Source organism: Physcomitrium patens, chromosome 22 (genome assembly GCF_059467195.1).
Source record: "Physcomitrium patens ecotype Gransden chromosome 22, ASM5946719v1, whole genome shotgun sequence".
Lineage (NCBI taxonomy): Eukaryota > Viridiplantae > Streptophyta > Bryopsida > Funariales > Funariaceae > Physcomitrium > Physcomitrium patens.
Window position 1 is genome coordinate 4,113,845 of NC_143431.1, and position 17,514 is coordinate 4,131,358.

Genomic DNA, 17,514 nt, shown 5'->3' on the forward strand with positions numbered 1-17,514 from the left:
AAACCAAAAAAATGGGCCTTAACTATAAAAAAATATATAATTTTTAAAGAAAACAAATTTGCATTGGTATAATTTTAACAATCCAACTCAATTCTGATAGAAAAGCATCCTATGAAGGTCCTAGTTTATTCTTTAAACCTTCTATTTATGCTATAGTACAAATCTTTTCGAGGACTTTAGTTGTATTTTGATTTTAGATCAACTCTAAAAAATTAATTTTTAATAACCAAAATATATATATATATATATATATATATATATATATATTTTTAACATAAGTTTAGTAGTTGGTTCTTATAGTCTTTACAATGTTTCTTTTTGTAATTGTTTAATTTTAAAATTTAGGGTTTTATGGAACATATATATATATATATATATATATGCTAAAATATAAGTACTGGACTGATTTTCATAAAAATAATAACCAATGGTTATTCTGATTTATAACGTATTAAAATGAATAATTTTTCTTATTTCTTATTTCTTTTTTTTTCTGTTCTTTCATATGCAATAGTATTGAATATATACTAGACTCCCATTATAGGTTGACATCTTTGGAACATCTCAATGAAAGATCATATCAAACTGACCTAGTATAGTTCCACTTTAAAATATAAAAAAGAAGCCAATATTACTTGCAATTATCCTATTTCTTCCATTATTAATTACACCTTCCAAAAACCTAGAAAATATGTCAATCAACACAAACCAATTGCACTAACCACTCCATTGTCAAGACATTCACCATGTCCACATGCACTATTATTCTGCAGTCTATCCATATTGCAACTCCTTCCCTTCACCCAACTCCAAATATAGCTCGCAACCCCTCATCCAATGTTGAAAAACCAAATACAGATTCCCATGGTGTTTTTAAGTTTGGTGTGCCCTCAAATTCTCACTGCAAGGGCTTTGTGGTTGGATTCAGTCAGGGAGATCAGTTTAGGGTTTTGGGTTCATTGGGCCAGAGGTCGCACAGCAGTCATGCAGTGGGACCAACAAAAACAAGACTGGGTGCAGCTTTGCCTTTGCAGAAGAAATGTCTCCTCTGTGGGGCCATCTGGGCTGCTACCCTGCAAAAGCTGAAGACAAAGCAAGCAGAGTAGGCAGAAAAAAATAATATAGGTATGTTCCCTCAACCCCACAAAAGTCAAAATTGCTACCCAATTGTATATTTATATACACAAATTATGTGTGTGTGCGTGTTTATCAATGACTACAAAGGCTTTTGTGGTAACAATGGGAAGTTGTATATTTACTCCATTCAAACGTTTCAAGTCTTTACCTTCCAACATTACTCACTGATAACTGGTTATACAGCTGTACCTACTAAGAAACCCTAATTCCAATTAACCCTAATTCTCCTAAATGGGTAGTGTTTCTTCTTCCACTCTTTATCTTGTTTTTAGTGTTCAGAATAGCCAAGCAATTTGCAGAGGGGAGCCTGCAGAGATCAAGTGATTTTCCTGTGGGATTCTGTTTGTATGGATTTCTGCTCTTAAACTGGTCTGCAGAGATGCAAGCATCATAATAAACTGAAAACAAAGATATACAGGGGGTGCAGAATCTAAGACCCTAGATCTGAAAGTTGTGCCTTCCCATATCAGAAAGTAAAGACTACATCATCTGGATCCTGTCTCCCACCTTACTGGGTAGCATTGGTTGAATGTGTACCAGGATATGAAGAGCATGTGATGTTGATACAGAGCACATGTTGTCATGTAACCAAGTCCTGCATGGAACACTGATGAATTTCTTCTTCATTGCATCCCCACACAAACCCACAGAATCCAATCATTTTGTTATATAAAAATTTGGGAAATGAGGTATTCCAGTACATGCAAACATGCAAACATGTAAAAATAAAAACAATAATAACAATAATAACTTAATGAATAGAGGAGTAATACTACTTGATTGTAAAATTTTGTACTTTAGATTATATGAGAGCACTGATTAGACATTATTTTATCCATTAAATTCTTGTCTTTGGTTTATAAATTTTTTCTCCTTTAATTACATATATTTTAGTAAATAAAATTATTTTAAAAATGTTTTACTCTATTTGAATATTAAAACATTGTATGTATTAATTTGGTTGCAAAATTGAAACCAAAATCAACCGAACAAGAATATAAAAGGTAATGTTTGTGTCAAATTAAAAGTCAAAGTAATGCTTATTATTGCATCAAATTTTTAAATACCAAAAAAATAAATATAGTATTTTTTAAAAATTATAAATCATATCACATTAAATACTAATTTTAAATAAATAATAATATTTATTTTTTATAAAATTAAAATTTATATTAATATATTTATCAAAAAAAATATTAATATTAATTTTTTATAACAGTAATTTAATTAATACATATTTTTTAATATTCTAAAAATAAAAATATTTTAATATTTTATTCAATGTATTATATTAATATTATCATTATTTTCAATAATAGAAATGATAAGTTGATTTAAATATCATTCAATATGTAATAAAAATTTAGATATTAAATCTTTCATATCTAAAATATTTTATTGTTATTTTTATTTTATTTTTATATTTTTCAAGAAACATATCATCAATATTTTGTAATTATATATATTTAAATTTTCTAATATTTATTTAGATAGTTAAAAAAATTCTACTTTGTATTATTTTTTTGGTAATGTATTTCATATAGAGAAACAAAGGTCTAATTTAAATCATAATTTAAGATAGTTCAATATTGATTCCATATTAATTTCTATATATTCTAACTTATGAGTAAGATAGCTGATAGTTGTTTTTTTTTTCTTTTTTCATTTTTTTTTCTTTTCCTCCTTTTTTATATTTTAGAAAAATGACTTTTATATTTGATAGTTGAGGAATTAATTTTAATTCTATAATATAAAATTATAACAAAATTAAATTTTATACCAAACTTTAATACTATCACCACATATTAAAAGCAGCTTCTAAGGTTGTAGTACCAAATTCACCATATCTTACTATCTATTAAAAAAATATTTAAATAAAAAAAAAAAAAAAAAAAAATTATTTATTCAAGGCAATAATATTGTAAGTAGTATGAAAATAATTACATTTATTAATATTTTAATTTAAATTTTCTATTAAATTAATCAAAATTTTAATTTATTCTCTATGTCATTAAAGAAAAAGCTGTAGAAAAAAACAGGATTAAAGAAAATAATTATAGAAAGTACTGTGAAGACTTCTTAAATTTTATTAAATTCTTCTAAGTTTATATCATGTTATAAAATTCATCTTATTTTCAATGAATAAGTATTTATATGGAATTTATAATATGATAAATATCAGAATAAATTTAATATAAGTCTTTATTAACCTAAAAAAACCTTTTTGTAATATTGTAGTAAGAGTAACTAATTTAAACTTTGAAAATCACTAGGTGGAAACTCCCCTTTTACTACATAGAGACTATAGTAACATTTGACCTCCTAAAATATATAAATATCTTTTAAAATAGATTGTATTATCTTAAAATTTAATATAATCATAATAAATCTTATAAAATTATTTCAAAAATAAAATTCAAAAGAATTAATGGATAAATTTGAATAAATTTATTTAAATAATATTAAAACAAGTACAATTTTTGCCAATACAATTTTAAGACGTTTTTAATATAATTACAAAAGAATCATATCTTTAAAGTATATATATAATAAAATTTTAGCATATTAAAATATAATATCTTAATTTTATATTTATTTTGAAAATACATTATGATAAAATATTTGTTTTTACAAAATCATATTTTAAGTACTCGATTTTATTAAAAATATTAAATTTAAATTAAGATATTAAGTATTAAAATAAAAATAATAAATTTATTCTATTATAACTAATTCTTATCTAGAAACATATTTTAAACATTATAATAATCTAAACTAAAACAAGTGATAAAGTTATTCTTTTTATTTTTATTTTTTGTTTAAAGCTTAGTATATTAGTTTAATTTTTTTCAATAAAAATTAAGTTTTGTATTATTCGATTTCATAATTATGAATACTTCAAAGAAAGTCAAGTCTATTTAAAAAATGTTAAAAACTACTTAAACAATAAATAAATGTATTTTTAATAAAATATACTTTAAGTTTAATATTTCAAACATATTATTTTTAAAATAAAACTTCATTTTTTATATAAAAATAAAAAATATTTTATCTATTTTTACGTGTAATTGTATGATATGCATAATTTATTTTATTTAATTCTTTTATGCTATCAAAATTTATAAAAATACTTTAAATACCAATTATTATGATAATCTAAAAATAATTTCCAAAAAGTACTGTAGAATAATTAATGAGATTAAAAATCCAAGAGGCATGAAATTATATTTGAAGTTCGAGAGAAAAGACTTCTGAGAAAAATAATGGCGAGATTGAGGATATTTTAAATCATACTTTTAATTATGTTAGTTAAAGAAACGTTGGGTATAATTTTTTCTAAACATTACAGGGATTTTAGAAAATATTAATTAGTTTTAGAAATAATGATTTTCTACATTTTTTAAAATTATAAGAGATGTATCCTTAAATAAAATGTAAATTTAATAATAATTTTAATTCTTTTTGTAAGGAGTCTTAATTTTATTTTATAATTTAGATATTAGCAGTAATTAATTTTAATATTTATATTAGATTAAAATAATTTTATTTTTTAAATTACTTAAATATGCTATCTAATTTAATAATATGTTGTTAGTTGGATATTGATAAGTTTTAATTAATCACCCACAATAACTCATTTATACAGTTTAAAAACTCTATGAAAAAGGTTTTGTTCTATTTCTTAAAAAAAATATACTTTGATTAAAAAGAATTTGTAGCAAAACTATATAACAAGTTTTTAGAATTATTTTTTTATTAATAGTATTTAATAAAGATATTTAAAAAAAAATATAATTTGACTTGAATATGAAAACCATAGAAAAAAAATAATATATATATATATATATATATATTAAATTCATGTATTTTTAATATTATATGATAAAACATGATTTATTTTATTTTTAAATTTATAAATAATTATATTAGAAAAATTAATCTTTAGATTTATTAAAGTTAATAAAAAGTAGTCATTTGAAGTTTAATTAGTGTGATGATAAAATATGCCATTAATATTCAAAATAAAATAAGGATTGATGGCTAATATACTAAAAATTATAGTTTATAATATTGAACAATTCAAATCTTTTATTTAATATTTAAAAAGTACATCAAATTTTATATTATAAGGCAATACTAAATTATTTAAGATTCAAACATTTAATAAAATAATGTCACATTATAAACACCTAATAATTATGTTAAATTTTGATGTTATTTATGTAATATTTTAAAAAAACATACTAACCTAATTTCTTGAATACTTCACAATAAAATCGTAAATTTTTTGATTAAAATTCTAACTTTGAAAACAATAAGTCAAGTTAGCTATAAGATGTCAAGTAACAACTTATAGCAATCATATGGCCTATCAAGACAATTTTCTATTAATCAAATAGATCTTAATAGTCACCTATTTGTGAGTATATATGCACTAAAAGAAACCCTTATTATCAAAATATAGATTTATGCTCTAATAACTTAATCTAAAGGCTTCCTTGAAGATGTTATTATTTTTTGTATCATCTTTTAAATAAGGGATGAATCTTTGAGCACTACACATCAATAAGATCATTTTCAATAACTACACATTCTTCATATTTTTTCACATTTGATCCAAGTTTCACATTTTAAGCTTCAAAATATCCATGCAGGAGACAACATAGATGTTGTTGTTTTTTCATTGTCCATCCTCCATCTAATGCCAAGAAAAGGAGAGAAGAGAGGAGAGCATTTTTCTTGGGCAGCCAAGCCATGTGGGTGATGAAATGTAACTTGGACTCTTGGCAGCCATGGACAAATGGCATGAAGGATATGTTTCCCTTGCTTCAACTTTTCTTGGGTGTGGGAGAGTGTCTCTACAGGACAAGGACTTGGTCTGCACATATGACATCAACATGGGAGGCATTCCATCCACCACATGATGAATGTCAGCCCATCAGACATTCTTCATGTTTGCAAAGCTTTTTCTTGTTATGCTGTCAGAAATCTTGCTTTGGCACGTCTACTGGAGAGCTATGGAATAAGTGAAGGAGCCACGACAAAATGTGATCATTTGGAGTTATGGATAGGATTCTCTTGGCTCTGGCACATGAGTTGTCTCTTCTGCACATGTTTGGAGGCAGCTCTCTTCTTTGTCAGCCAAAATAAAAATAGAATATATATATATATATATATATATATATCACTTACCATACAAAAAGAAAAAGAAGAGCATTAGCAGGGGAAATATGATTGGTAAGAAGTTGAATGCCAAAATAAAAAAAAATAAAAAAAAAATAAAAAATCAGCCCTGCTGTCTTTGAGCACAACCCCATGGTGACCATCTGGAGTAGCTTGGTAGGTTCTAAATCCTTGTATAAACAGTTCAAATAAAAACAAACTTGTGGAGCATGTCTTCTACAGTTTCCAAGGATGGCACTACATCTAGTGTGTGTGTGCATATATATATATATATATATATATATTTATTTAAACACACATATATACAATATACATTAGACTCAAAATCTGATTTGCAGTGGAATGTATCAGTCTAAGTGTGTGTGTGTGTGTGTGTGCCTTTGTTTGTTTTATCATAAACCTGAGGTAGATCTGGTAATGTAATCTTGCAACCAAGATAATCATTACAAGTGTGCAATAGATACAGAAGTTGGAACCCATCCACTGGCTGCCAGATGGGCAGATGGGGGCACTTGGACTGAGTTAAGTTTCCTCCAGCAAAATGGCAAGAGAGAGACTTGAGAGGCTGAGAGACTGAGTCCATACTGGGCTTGGCTTTGACTGGTCCTTGGGTCATGTAGGGTTCCTCTTTTGGTGAGACAAAGCCATTGTGGAGAAAGAGTGTCTGCCATTGCTCTGCTGAGTGTCCCTCTCATCTTCCCTTTCCACTTTATATTTATATTTACACATAAACTTGTTCACACTAGCACATGGTGTTTTATGTTGGTGGCTTTACCAGCTCTCAGTGCCAAGAGGCTCCCTAACCCTCTTCAGGTTGGCATTATGGTATTCCCGTCATAAGAACTAAGTTGCATGCTTGAACCTGGAAACTTCAAGACATGTAGAATGAAAAAGAAGGAGCCACGGCTGTTCTCCACCAAGGAGTGCTCAATGCCTCATGACCTCAAAAATAACAACCAACAACTGACAACAACTAACAGCAGAAGCAGTAGCAGTAAAAGAGATAGAACAATCTTGTATGTCTGACCCTAAAGAGCAGCCTCTGACAAATGCTGTCTAACCCCTCATAACAAGCCCCTTCTCACCCAAACAAATAGATAGACAGACAGACAGACAGAAAGAAAAAAAAGACAATACCATCCAAGTGCTGAACTTGAATCTTTGTGTTTCTCGAACAAATCCCCCGTTCATTCATTTCAGTTTTTATTGCAAACAGTAAAGAAGCCAAGTATACAATGTGCATACCATGGTGATTTTCTTTTCATTTGTGTAGTTCTAATAAAAAAATCCCAGCACACCAAAAATAATCAACTGTACCAATTGCAACTCCTATTTAAACTTCACACATTGTGCAATTGGTACAGTTGATTATTTTGGTGTGCTGGGATTTTTCTATATATTAAAACTGCACTTATGAAAAGAAAAAGAAAATTCATTTCTTTTTGTATATTATACTTTCAAAAAGCTTTAAAAAATGTAATGATGTTGATTCAATCAGATTTAACATCAGGTATTTTATTTAATTATTGAAAAAATACAATTCTATGTATATATATATATTCACGCACACATTTATATAATTTTAAATCACTAAGATTTTTTATTTTTTTATTTATTTTTTTCTCTCTCCATGCACATGTGCACACAAACAAATCATGAAATTCTGTATCACAACGATAAGTCATGCAGACTACAACATGTACTTTAAATTTGGTATAATATGGAAATTGTAAAGCACAAAATCATCCTACAACATTTAAGCATATTTTGTAGAATATTAAAAGCTACAAATTATTATTTAAACTTTTTAGAGAGCATAAAATAAAAAGTTATGAAGAAATAATAAATTCTAACTTTGTAGACTAATTGAATATAACTGTTCCACTTAGCTCATTTAGGCATTTTATTTGAATAAAAGATAAAATAATTCTTAATTTTTTTTTTTGTATTGGCAAGATAGAAATAGAGCATCTGACAAATACAATTAGCAAAAATTTATATGGAGAAGTTACAAGAAAATTATTGTTAACCTTAAAAATATACTTATATTTAATAAATATTTTACATTCTTTAGGAGATATATTTTAGAGAAACTTTAGATATAAATTAATATGAAAAGAAGAAGAAGAAGGAAAACCTTCATATTAAAAGAAGGAAAAAAAAAAAAAAAAAAAAAAAAAAAGACTTGGTGTAAAAGAAATTTAAAAGAAAGCTAGTGTAATTACAATTAAAAAAGAGAAGTTAGTATAAAAGACAAATTTAGTTAGCCACTCATGTGTTAAAAAGATAAGGTGGTTACTAAATAGCCACAAAGTGATGTTATAGATATCATAAGAAAATCATAATAAAGAAATTATAATTTACATTCTATCATTGCATTAAATGCTTTTGATCTATTAACAAGTCATAAATATTATAATACAAGGTTCATGAAGATCTTTGTGATTCTCAATACACACCCAAAAAAAAAAAAAAACAAAAACAAAAAACTTAGAAGACAAGATTAACAAAGATAAGTCAAGGTTTATGAAGATCTTTGGGATATTCAATACAAAGAAAAAAAGAACTTAGAAGACAAGACTGATAATGACAAGATAAGATTCATCAAGTAAAAGATATATTTTGCTTTGAAGTGAATGACATCAATAGACTTCTTCAATGCTAATAAAGACATGAAGAAAATAAAGAAGAGATTGAAGAACAATGATGTCAAACATAGATTTAGAATTTAAATGATTGACCTCAACTTTGACATTGACTTCAACTCCAAGAACTTAAATTAAGGTCACGACTTTTGGAAGACAAAGAATGATCTTCATCAAAAGTTGATGTAAGTACATGGATAGCTCCTATGTAAAAACATAGAAGGAATATTTTTAATTCTCAAGGTGGAAAAATTTAGATAAATAATTATAAATAGAATTTATTGAAGTTGTTTATTTTTACAGAATTTTCAAAAACTAAAAATATTATCTAATTATATATATATATATATATATATATAATGTAAAAATACCTACATCATTACAAAATACTAAAAATAGAATAATAATATTATATGGTAGAATTTTTTCATTCTTTTTGAAAAAATAGAGATAAAAATTTACAAATTCTATTACATTGAAATGAGGTGCATGATGCTATTTCTTTATTTTTATGTTTTTAGGTAATAGTAGTTATTGTGTTCCAATTATAAATTTTTACAATATTATATAATGTATTCTACTTTTTATTTTGAAAAATAGTTGTAAATTCTCTAAAAATTATAAAAATAACATAATCAAAAAGTTATATTTAATTAATTTATTTTTTATTTTATTTCAACATAAAATAAGTAATGTTTAAAAAATATTTATTTATTTATTTATTTTATTTTAAAATTAAAAATAATAAAACCATCATCATAAAATATACATAATTTTTAGAACACATATATAAAACAAAGTTTTATATTAAGATATTGATTGTGTGATAATTTTCAAGAATGATACATATTATAATGTAAAATATTTTTCTTGTTCTTCAGTGCAAATCAATGCAAATTTATTACATTGATACTCTTGTTAAATTAGTGAATTTAAACCTTTCAAAACTAGAAGTAATACAAAATTTAATCTATTTTTTAAAAATAAAAATAAAAATCATTAATAGTACATCTGTAGACAAAGAAACTCACTATGCATTTATATAATTTTGAAATCAAATCTTATGTAGTTTCCAAAAGTTAATTTTTACTTAATTGGATGTATGCATGTATGTCTTCATACTTTAATACATGTAACACATAATATCTTATGAGGTTTTGATTCTATAAAATTTTATCTTAATTAATTCTTTAGCTTTAAAATAATATCACTAAATCTAAATTAGTTTGAAATTATTAATTAAACTTGTAAAAAAATAATTAAATAATCTTTAATTTTTTCTACTTTCATTTACGACATAATTATATATTTACATCTAAATTATTATTTTTAATTATTTTTAATTAATTATGTATATCAAATTAAAAAAAAATTAAAAATAAATTTATATGTAATTGTCATGTATTATAAAATATTCTAATAATACACCATAAAATCTTTTATTTTTGAAATATAGAGAGGTATATAATCTTACTATTAAAATTTTTAAGGTTTTATGCATTTCATAATTTACATAAAATTGTTGATCCAAGTTTTCAAGGATCAAATTTGAGATAGAATAGGCAAACTTTAGCATGGAAATTTTATTGCATGTAACAACACTATCTGAGAAAACTAATCCTTCTTTGTTGGCTCTTATCTATACTTTTTTCAAATTTGGCATAAAATTTAGAGGACTTGAGAGGATATAAGTGCACTTTTTTCTTTGAAGTGAGTAATCTAATTTTATTATAATATAAAATAAATTTTATACAAACTTTTTAAGATGTTAAATTATTTTGAAATTTAAAAATGTCATTAAAAAATCAAAAATTCGATTTGGTGATCATGATTTTTTTTAAAAAGAAAAAGAAGAAGAAAGACACAAAAAAATATACAAACTATCATCTATTGATTTAAATATTTTATCTTATTTTTATAATTAGTAAATTAAAAATAATTTTATCATATTTTATGAAAAATTATATATTAATAAATTACGAATTTTTTAAATTAAAATTGAAGATATATATAATAAAAATAATAATAAAAAAATAATTGTTTTATGATATTTAGTACATCATTATTGCATAAAAGTTTAAGGTTTTTTATATTTATTCTTCTTATTGTTTCAAAGTTTTTCATATCAAGTTTATTTCAAAATTTAATGATTTTAATGAAAATTTTGAAAATTTTGACATACCTTTCTAAATCTTTGTAAAACTTACTTCTTTACATTAGGCCAAATACAAATACTATCTGTCAACACTATTCAAGCCATGTAGAAAAAAAAAAAAAAAAAAAAAAAATTATACTATTTTTGTTTCTTATAGATTCTTTGTTTATTTTTTCAATATAAAACTATCTAAAACAAAGCTTCTCAATTTCAATCAATCACAAGCTCAAAAAATTGTGGCCTTTTATCTTTTCTCTCAAGTCTAAAAACTCTTCTAGATTTTCTTTCATGTTTAAGTTAGCAAGATTGAGGAATTCCTTTTCTTGGCTTTTTATTTAAACTGTAAAAACTTGAAGAGGTTTTCATAGTTATTTAATATCTTAGAAATCTAAAAAAATATTATAAAAAAAAGATTTTAGAAACCATATAAGATTCTTTAAACTTAAGAATTAATATAAAATTTGATAAGAGTTTCTAGAGCCCTAGTAATATTTTATTTATTTCATAACATTCTTAATAAAATGATAAAATTTAATACTTATTTTATAAAAATCATAATAAAAATATATCATAAAAACCTAAAGAAATAAAAATTAAAAATTAAAAAATAATTCTTTTTATAGTTAATTTGTATTATATATATATATATATATATATATATATATATACATACATCCATCCATCCATAGTTTAATAAAGATAACCTCTCCTTGTGAGATTCTTCTAAAATAATACAAAAGTCATGAAAAAGACTTTAGAAGACAAATTTGATTTCACAAAAGAATTGGCTTTCGTAAAGCACAAATTGTGCAAATGAAAAATAATATTTTTTAAAAATAATACTGAAAAATATATATATGAAAATTTATGTAATATTTTAAAATGAGGATTAAAACTAAATAAGTAATTAATGAAGTTTTTCTTCAATCCAAGTAATTATTTTTAAACCATAGTCTGGAGAGATTCATCATTATTATTACTAAGGCCTTTCATAAGTTAGAATAATATTTGAGATTTATTTAATACAAAAATCAGTACAATTATTTGTTTTAGTTGTTATAGGAAATTGATCCAACATTTTTAGTGGTACACTAGTATTATATTGGACCATCAAAATTGGTCTTACAAAATGTTAGATACATGATGATAATTGGTTGAATTTATACAGTAGTCTAACCAAAACCTGGAACATAGAAATGATAAAAATAATCACATTCAGTTGTTTATACAGGAACACTTTTTACTGTATAAATATAACTTTAGGCAGAAGCTGCATATACAACTATGTATTCATATATTAGGACGACCACTAGTGGCCGTTACACTTAGCAATTTACTGGAGATACATTCAAGTAAAAGTAGTAACAAATTCCATATTTTTTTGAAAATATTATAATTAATATATATATATATATATATATATATATAATCAAAAAGAGAAAAGAAAGAAACCTGGATTTTTGCATCTATGGCCAAATTCACTACTATTCAAAATATGCTTGTAATTCTTTCTGCACTAGATTTTTAAATCTATCAAGTATATAATAAAATTGTATTTTCAAAAGATAAGTTTAAAAAAAGATACAAAAATTAGAAATTTTTTGTGCAAAAAAGAACATCTTGAATGCAAGCTGCTACAAATCATAACTTGTATTTTTTTTTTTTATAGAATTATTAATGCTACATTCCAAATTGTTATTGCCATACCCTATGTGAACTCCATACAACTTAAATTGACCAAAAATATTGCTTCTATGCTTGTGGCATGCTTGGTAGCCTAATATTTAACTCTTGTATCGAGTCAAAAATATAATAATTTAAAAAATAAATTTTTTATTATTTTGGTATTCAAATATATAATAAATAAAATAAAATACATAAAAAATAAATTAAAAAATTCTTAAAGCAAATACTATGTTTTTTTAAAAAATAGCTTGCTATTTGTTTTATTTTTTTTTAAAAAAAATAGCTTGCTATTTGTTTTTTCATCAAATATCTATTGTCTCTTTCTTAACCAGCACCATTTCTAATAACAAAGAAAGAAAAAAATGCTGAAAAGAAAGAGACATATTATTAGATAGTTATTTATAAAGAGATCATATAGAATGTAGCAATATTAATTGGGAATTTTTTTATTAACAATTCTCTTTTTTCAATACAAAATAAAAGTCTATTGTTGTTAATAATCTATTAAATAATTTTTTTTGTAATCTTGATCAATCATTATATTTTTTAAAATATTATTTTTTAATTAAGTATTAATGACATATTTTACTAGGTTGTATTATTTTTCCAATGTTAAATTTACAAAAAAATAAGTTTTTTAGACCATCAAAATAATTTTGTTTTATAAATTTATAATAAATAAATAAATTTATGAGTAAAAACTTAATTTAAAAAAATACAAGTCAACTAAGAATATATTATATCAAATTAATTTTTTTAAGAAAGTTAAGAAAAAAGAATATAAATAAAACATAATAATTAAAATTTCTTTTACAAATAAAGTATTCAGATTTTATATGTGGTTTTTTAATGTAATTTTTTGTCCATTTTATTTAATTCATATTAAAATTTAAAATATTTATATTTATAAATATAATTTTTAAATGATGATAATTTTTTTAAAATAATAATATTGATTTAAATTTGATATTAGAAATTTATTAAATCAAAAATAATAATGTAGCATGGTATATGTATAAGGTAACTTTGATTAAAGATTTGATATTAAATTTAAATATTTTAGTAACTAGCCTTTAAAATAATAATAATTATTATATTAAAATTATGTTTGTCACATACTTTGATCTTTGTTCCATTTGAAGGTGGTTGATAGGTCTTTTCAGCTTTCAATAGTATCCCATATCAAAGTAGGATAATCACCTTACTATTTGATCATTGTTTTGGCCTTCATAACCTTCTTCAAATAAAACATTTGGAATCTTGTCAAGACTCATTTCTACTTTTAATAAAATCACCGAATATCAAGATTTTCTTTCAAGGTCATGATATCAAGCATATTATATATTGCCATCTATTCATAGAAAAATATGTTATTTTTAATGATCTTCGAATCTATTATGTTGTCTTAAAAGTTGTGGCAATTGCAATGTCTCATTTGATAAGTTAATAAATAATAGCAATTAGTTGAACTTCTTGGCTATTGGTTCTCCTATTGTTTAATGCTACAAATACACAAAAATTACAAACAAGGATAGAAAGTAGAATGCAATTTTTTATAATATCTTATTTCTTTTATAATAAAGATTAGTCATTCTTTATTTTGGTTTTGATGGATGTTGTCAATAAAAAGAATTAACCTTCTTTACTATATTTATAAGTTTCTTGACAAGTTTCTATATACATTCATTAATATTATATTTGTACTAATGAACAAGATATTTCAACCTATTTCAGCACTACCTTGAGTCTAAAATTTCTTCTACCTCAACTTCTTGACTATTATCCACTTTTACACAAAGAAGTGGTATTTTTCTTCTTTTGGAGATATTCACTATCTTATATGACTCAAGAAGAGATACATAGAATACTAGATAAATTTTTATAGACTTTGATAGATATAATCTATAAGTAATATAATTAATTTTTTTATATATAAAAAATAATCCAACCCTGCAATAGTTCAATTTGTCATAAAGATGGCTAGTCTTGATATTACAATAAAGTAATCATATCTTATTGCCAACATAGAATTGAAGTTGCTCCTTGTAATAGGCATCTATATTGGTTTTTTGTTGTTCTTGAATTTCTTTTAATTGTACCTTCATTGTTGTATGTAGCTCATATAAAAAAATTTTAAAAACTTTCGCTGCAAGATTATGAATTTTTATAAAATCAAAAGCATCAAATCATGGATGATAGCTATAATTAGTAAAAAAATATTTATTATATAAAAGGATATATTGTATTATTATAAGTAAATTTTATAAATGGTAAAAAAATTATTCAATTATTTTTTTGATAGTTGATGGTATACCTTAAATATTGTTCCAAAATTTAATCTACTTGCTTTATTTGTCTATTAATTTGAGTATAAAAAGTCAAAAAAGTTGATATCTACCTTTAAAATCTTGAAAACTTTTTTTAAAAACTTGATACAAATTGAGTTATCTTATTGAATGTAATATCATTGAATAATCTATGATATTGATAGATATTATTAAAAAAAATTTAGATATTTTTTTTCATGTAATAGATTTTTTATATAATATAAAATATGCCACTTTAATAAACAATCTTCTATTACAAATATAGAATCAAAAAAATTTAAGAATAAAAGATTCATAATAAAATCCATAAAAATAAAAGATCAAGGTTGTTCTAAAATAGGTAATGGCTGAAAAAGTCCATAAGATTGATGACAAGGAATTATTAATTTTGAATTAAAATCACATAATTATATAAAGTCTTTGACTACCTTCTACATTTGAAGCCACTAAAAATCTCTAGATATTAGCTCCAAAGTCTTATTGTATTCAAAATGTTGTCTTATTAGATAGTCATGACACTCTTGAAGAATATGTAATTGTACTTTGTCTTCTAAATTATATGATTTTTCCTTAAAATAAAATAGAATATCCTTGAATTCAAACTTTGAAGTATCATAAGACTTAAAGCAATTATTTTTAATATCATGATCAAGACAATCTAAGGACATATTCAATTGAACTTTCTTAAGAAAACTTGAATCAACAATTAATGTTGATTTTATTACTCAAAGATGAAAATGCACCAACTTCAAGAAAATTGTTCTTTTTTTATCAAAAGATGCATCACCTTCTTTGAATATAAGATACAAATGTCTAAAAAGGATGTTTGATAAATCTTTAATTTATCCACTTTTTAATATGTACTTGTCATGGACACATAAAAAAAGACTCGAGATCTAACAAGAAGCTTCTAGAAGGTTTCAAAGACTTGTTTCTAGAAGGTTTTAGAAACTTATCTCTAGAAGGTTCTAAGGACTATGTCCCTAACATCTTCTATCAACTAGGAAGCTTCTAGAAGGTTCCAGAGACTTGCTTCTAGAAGGTTCTAAAAACTTGTCTCTAGAAGGTTCTAAAGACTATGTCCCTAACATCACCCCCTCCTTTACCTTTGAGGTCTCTGAGAAGCAATGTTATCATTAATCAGTACCAATGTAAGAAAATCAAGATCTGTTGCATAACGTCTGCTATGAACTCCAACTGTTGATCACGAGGCAAGTGGTTCATTGGCCCTTGAAGCCAATGGTAGTGGCCTTCGCCTTCGACTTCTGACCAAGCATAAACTTCCGTATCCTCATTGTGAAATTGTCTTGCAAATACGCCTTTTGGCTGACCATCGTAAGCAAGCTCAAACTCAAATACAATAACCAATGATCAGTTACTCGGTATCCTCCGTGGTCATCATGGTGTAGGCAATTCTTCATTTCGAGGTTGCCTTCGTGAATTAATTGGTTGAGATAATCTGACTGGCATAGTATCTATCTTTTGGCTATCCATATCAAAAGACCAAACTATGGCTACTGAAAAAATTCTACTTTATCTTGGAGAAAATAACTACATCAACTACGAATTTTGGTGGTGCTCTCTCCCTTTCTTATATTCTTGAGTGAGCAAGCTTCAGAAAGAAGCTATCGTCAAACCGGCTTAGGTTTATGAAGATGTTGTTGATGAAACTTCTGTACCTTTTGCGGCGCATTGGTAAGATTTTCAGTTGGCTCCCACGTTCGCTCATTAATGTCAAAGCCGCACCAATGAACAAGATACTCCAACTTGCCCCACCTTCGCAGTGAATCCAGTACCTTTTCAACCTTGTATTCCTCGTGGTTCTCGATCTCAATACTAGGTGGCAGACATTGCACTCTTCCAAGAATAGATGACTCTCGATAAGGCTCCAACAGAGAAACATGAAAGACAGGATGTACCTTCATAGAAGCCAGTAATTTCAGACAGTACGCCATTGGATTGATTTGCTTCTAGATGATAAATGGTCTCAATCTTTGATAGTCCAACTTATGATATAGTCGCTAGGTCTTGATATTCCATTGAAGAAGCCATATGTTATCTCTAATTTTGAAAGTAGGTGCTTGATTCCAAACTCTATCTGCAGACGCCTTGTAAGATTCTTGAGCGGATTGTAATTGAAGCTTCAATGTATTTTGAAGCTCTGATAGTTGTTTTGCAAATACTTCAGCTGCTAGATTGTTATTTGTTGATGGACTCAATAAATCAAGCTTTGGATAATATCCATAGTTGGAAAAGAATGGTGTGTATTGAGTCGACGCATGGAGGGTGTTGTTATATGCAAACTCGACTAGCAGTAGATATGTGGTCCAATTGTCTTGTTGATAGTTGATGCTGTATCGTAAGTATTGTTCCAAGACTT

At 24.9% G+C, this 17,514-nt stretch overlaps 1 protein-coding gene across 5 annotated transcripts; it reads left to right on the top strand.

The window, feature by feature from the left end:
* The first annotated feature begins 367 nt into the window (after positions 1-367).
* Positions 368-2,098, top strand: LOC141044780 (uncharacterized). 5 transcript variants are annotated; one of them, XM_090246288.1, is made up of 2 exons: positions 368-1,125; positions 1,410-1,574. In XM_090246288.1, the coding sequence occupies exon 1, from the start codon at positions 747-749 to the stop codon at positions 1,104-1,106; it is 360 nt and encodes a 119-aa protein (XP_090102414.1). In that variant the 5' UTR covers positions 368-746; the 3' UTR covers positions 1,107-1,125; positions 1,410-1,574. The 5 variants fall into 5 exon arrangements, with proteins under 5 accessions (XP_090102414.1, XP_090102415.1, XP_073386428.1 ...); XM_090246289.1 differs by having other exon boundaries at positions 1,422-1,574; XM_073530327.2 differs by having other exon boundaries at positions 369-1,125; positions 1,556-2,098.
* Positions 2,099-17,514: the final 15,416 nt, after the last annotated feature.

Bases quoted from the DNA above. Each gene is read 5' to 3' on its own strand.
- LOC141044780 (XM_090246288.1), top strand. From the start codon at position 747: ATGTCCACATGCACTATTATTCTGCAGTCTATCCATATTGCAACTCCT.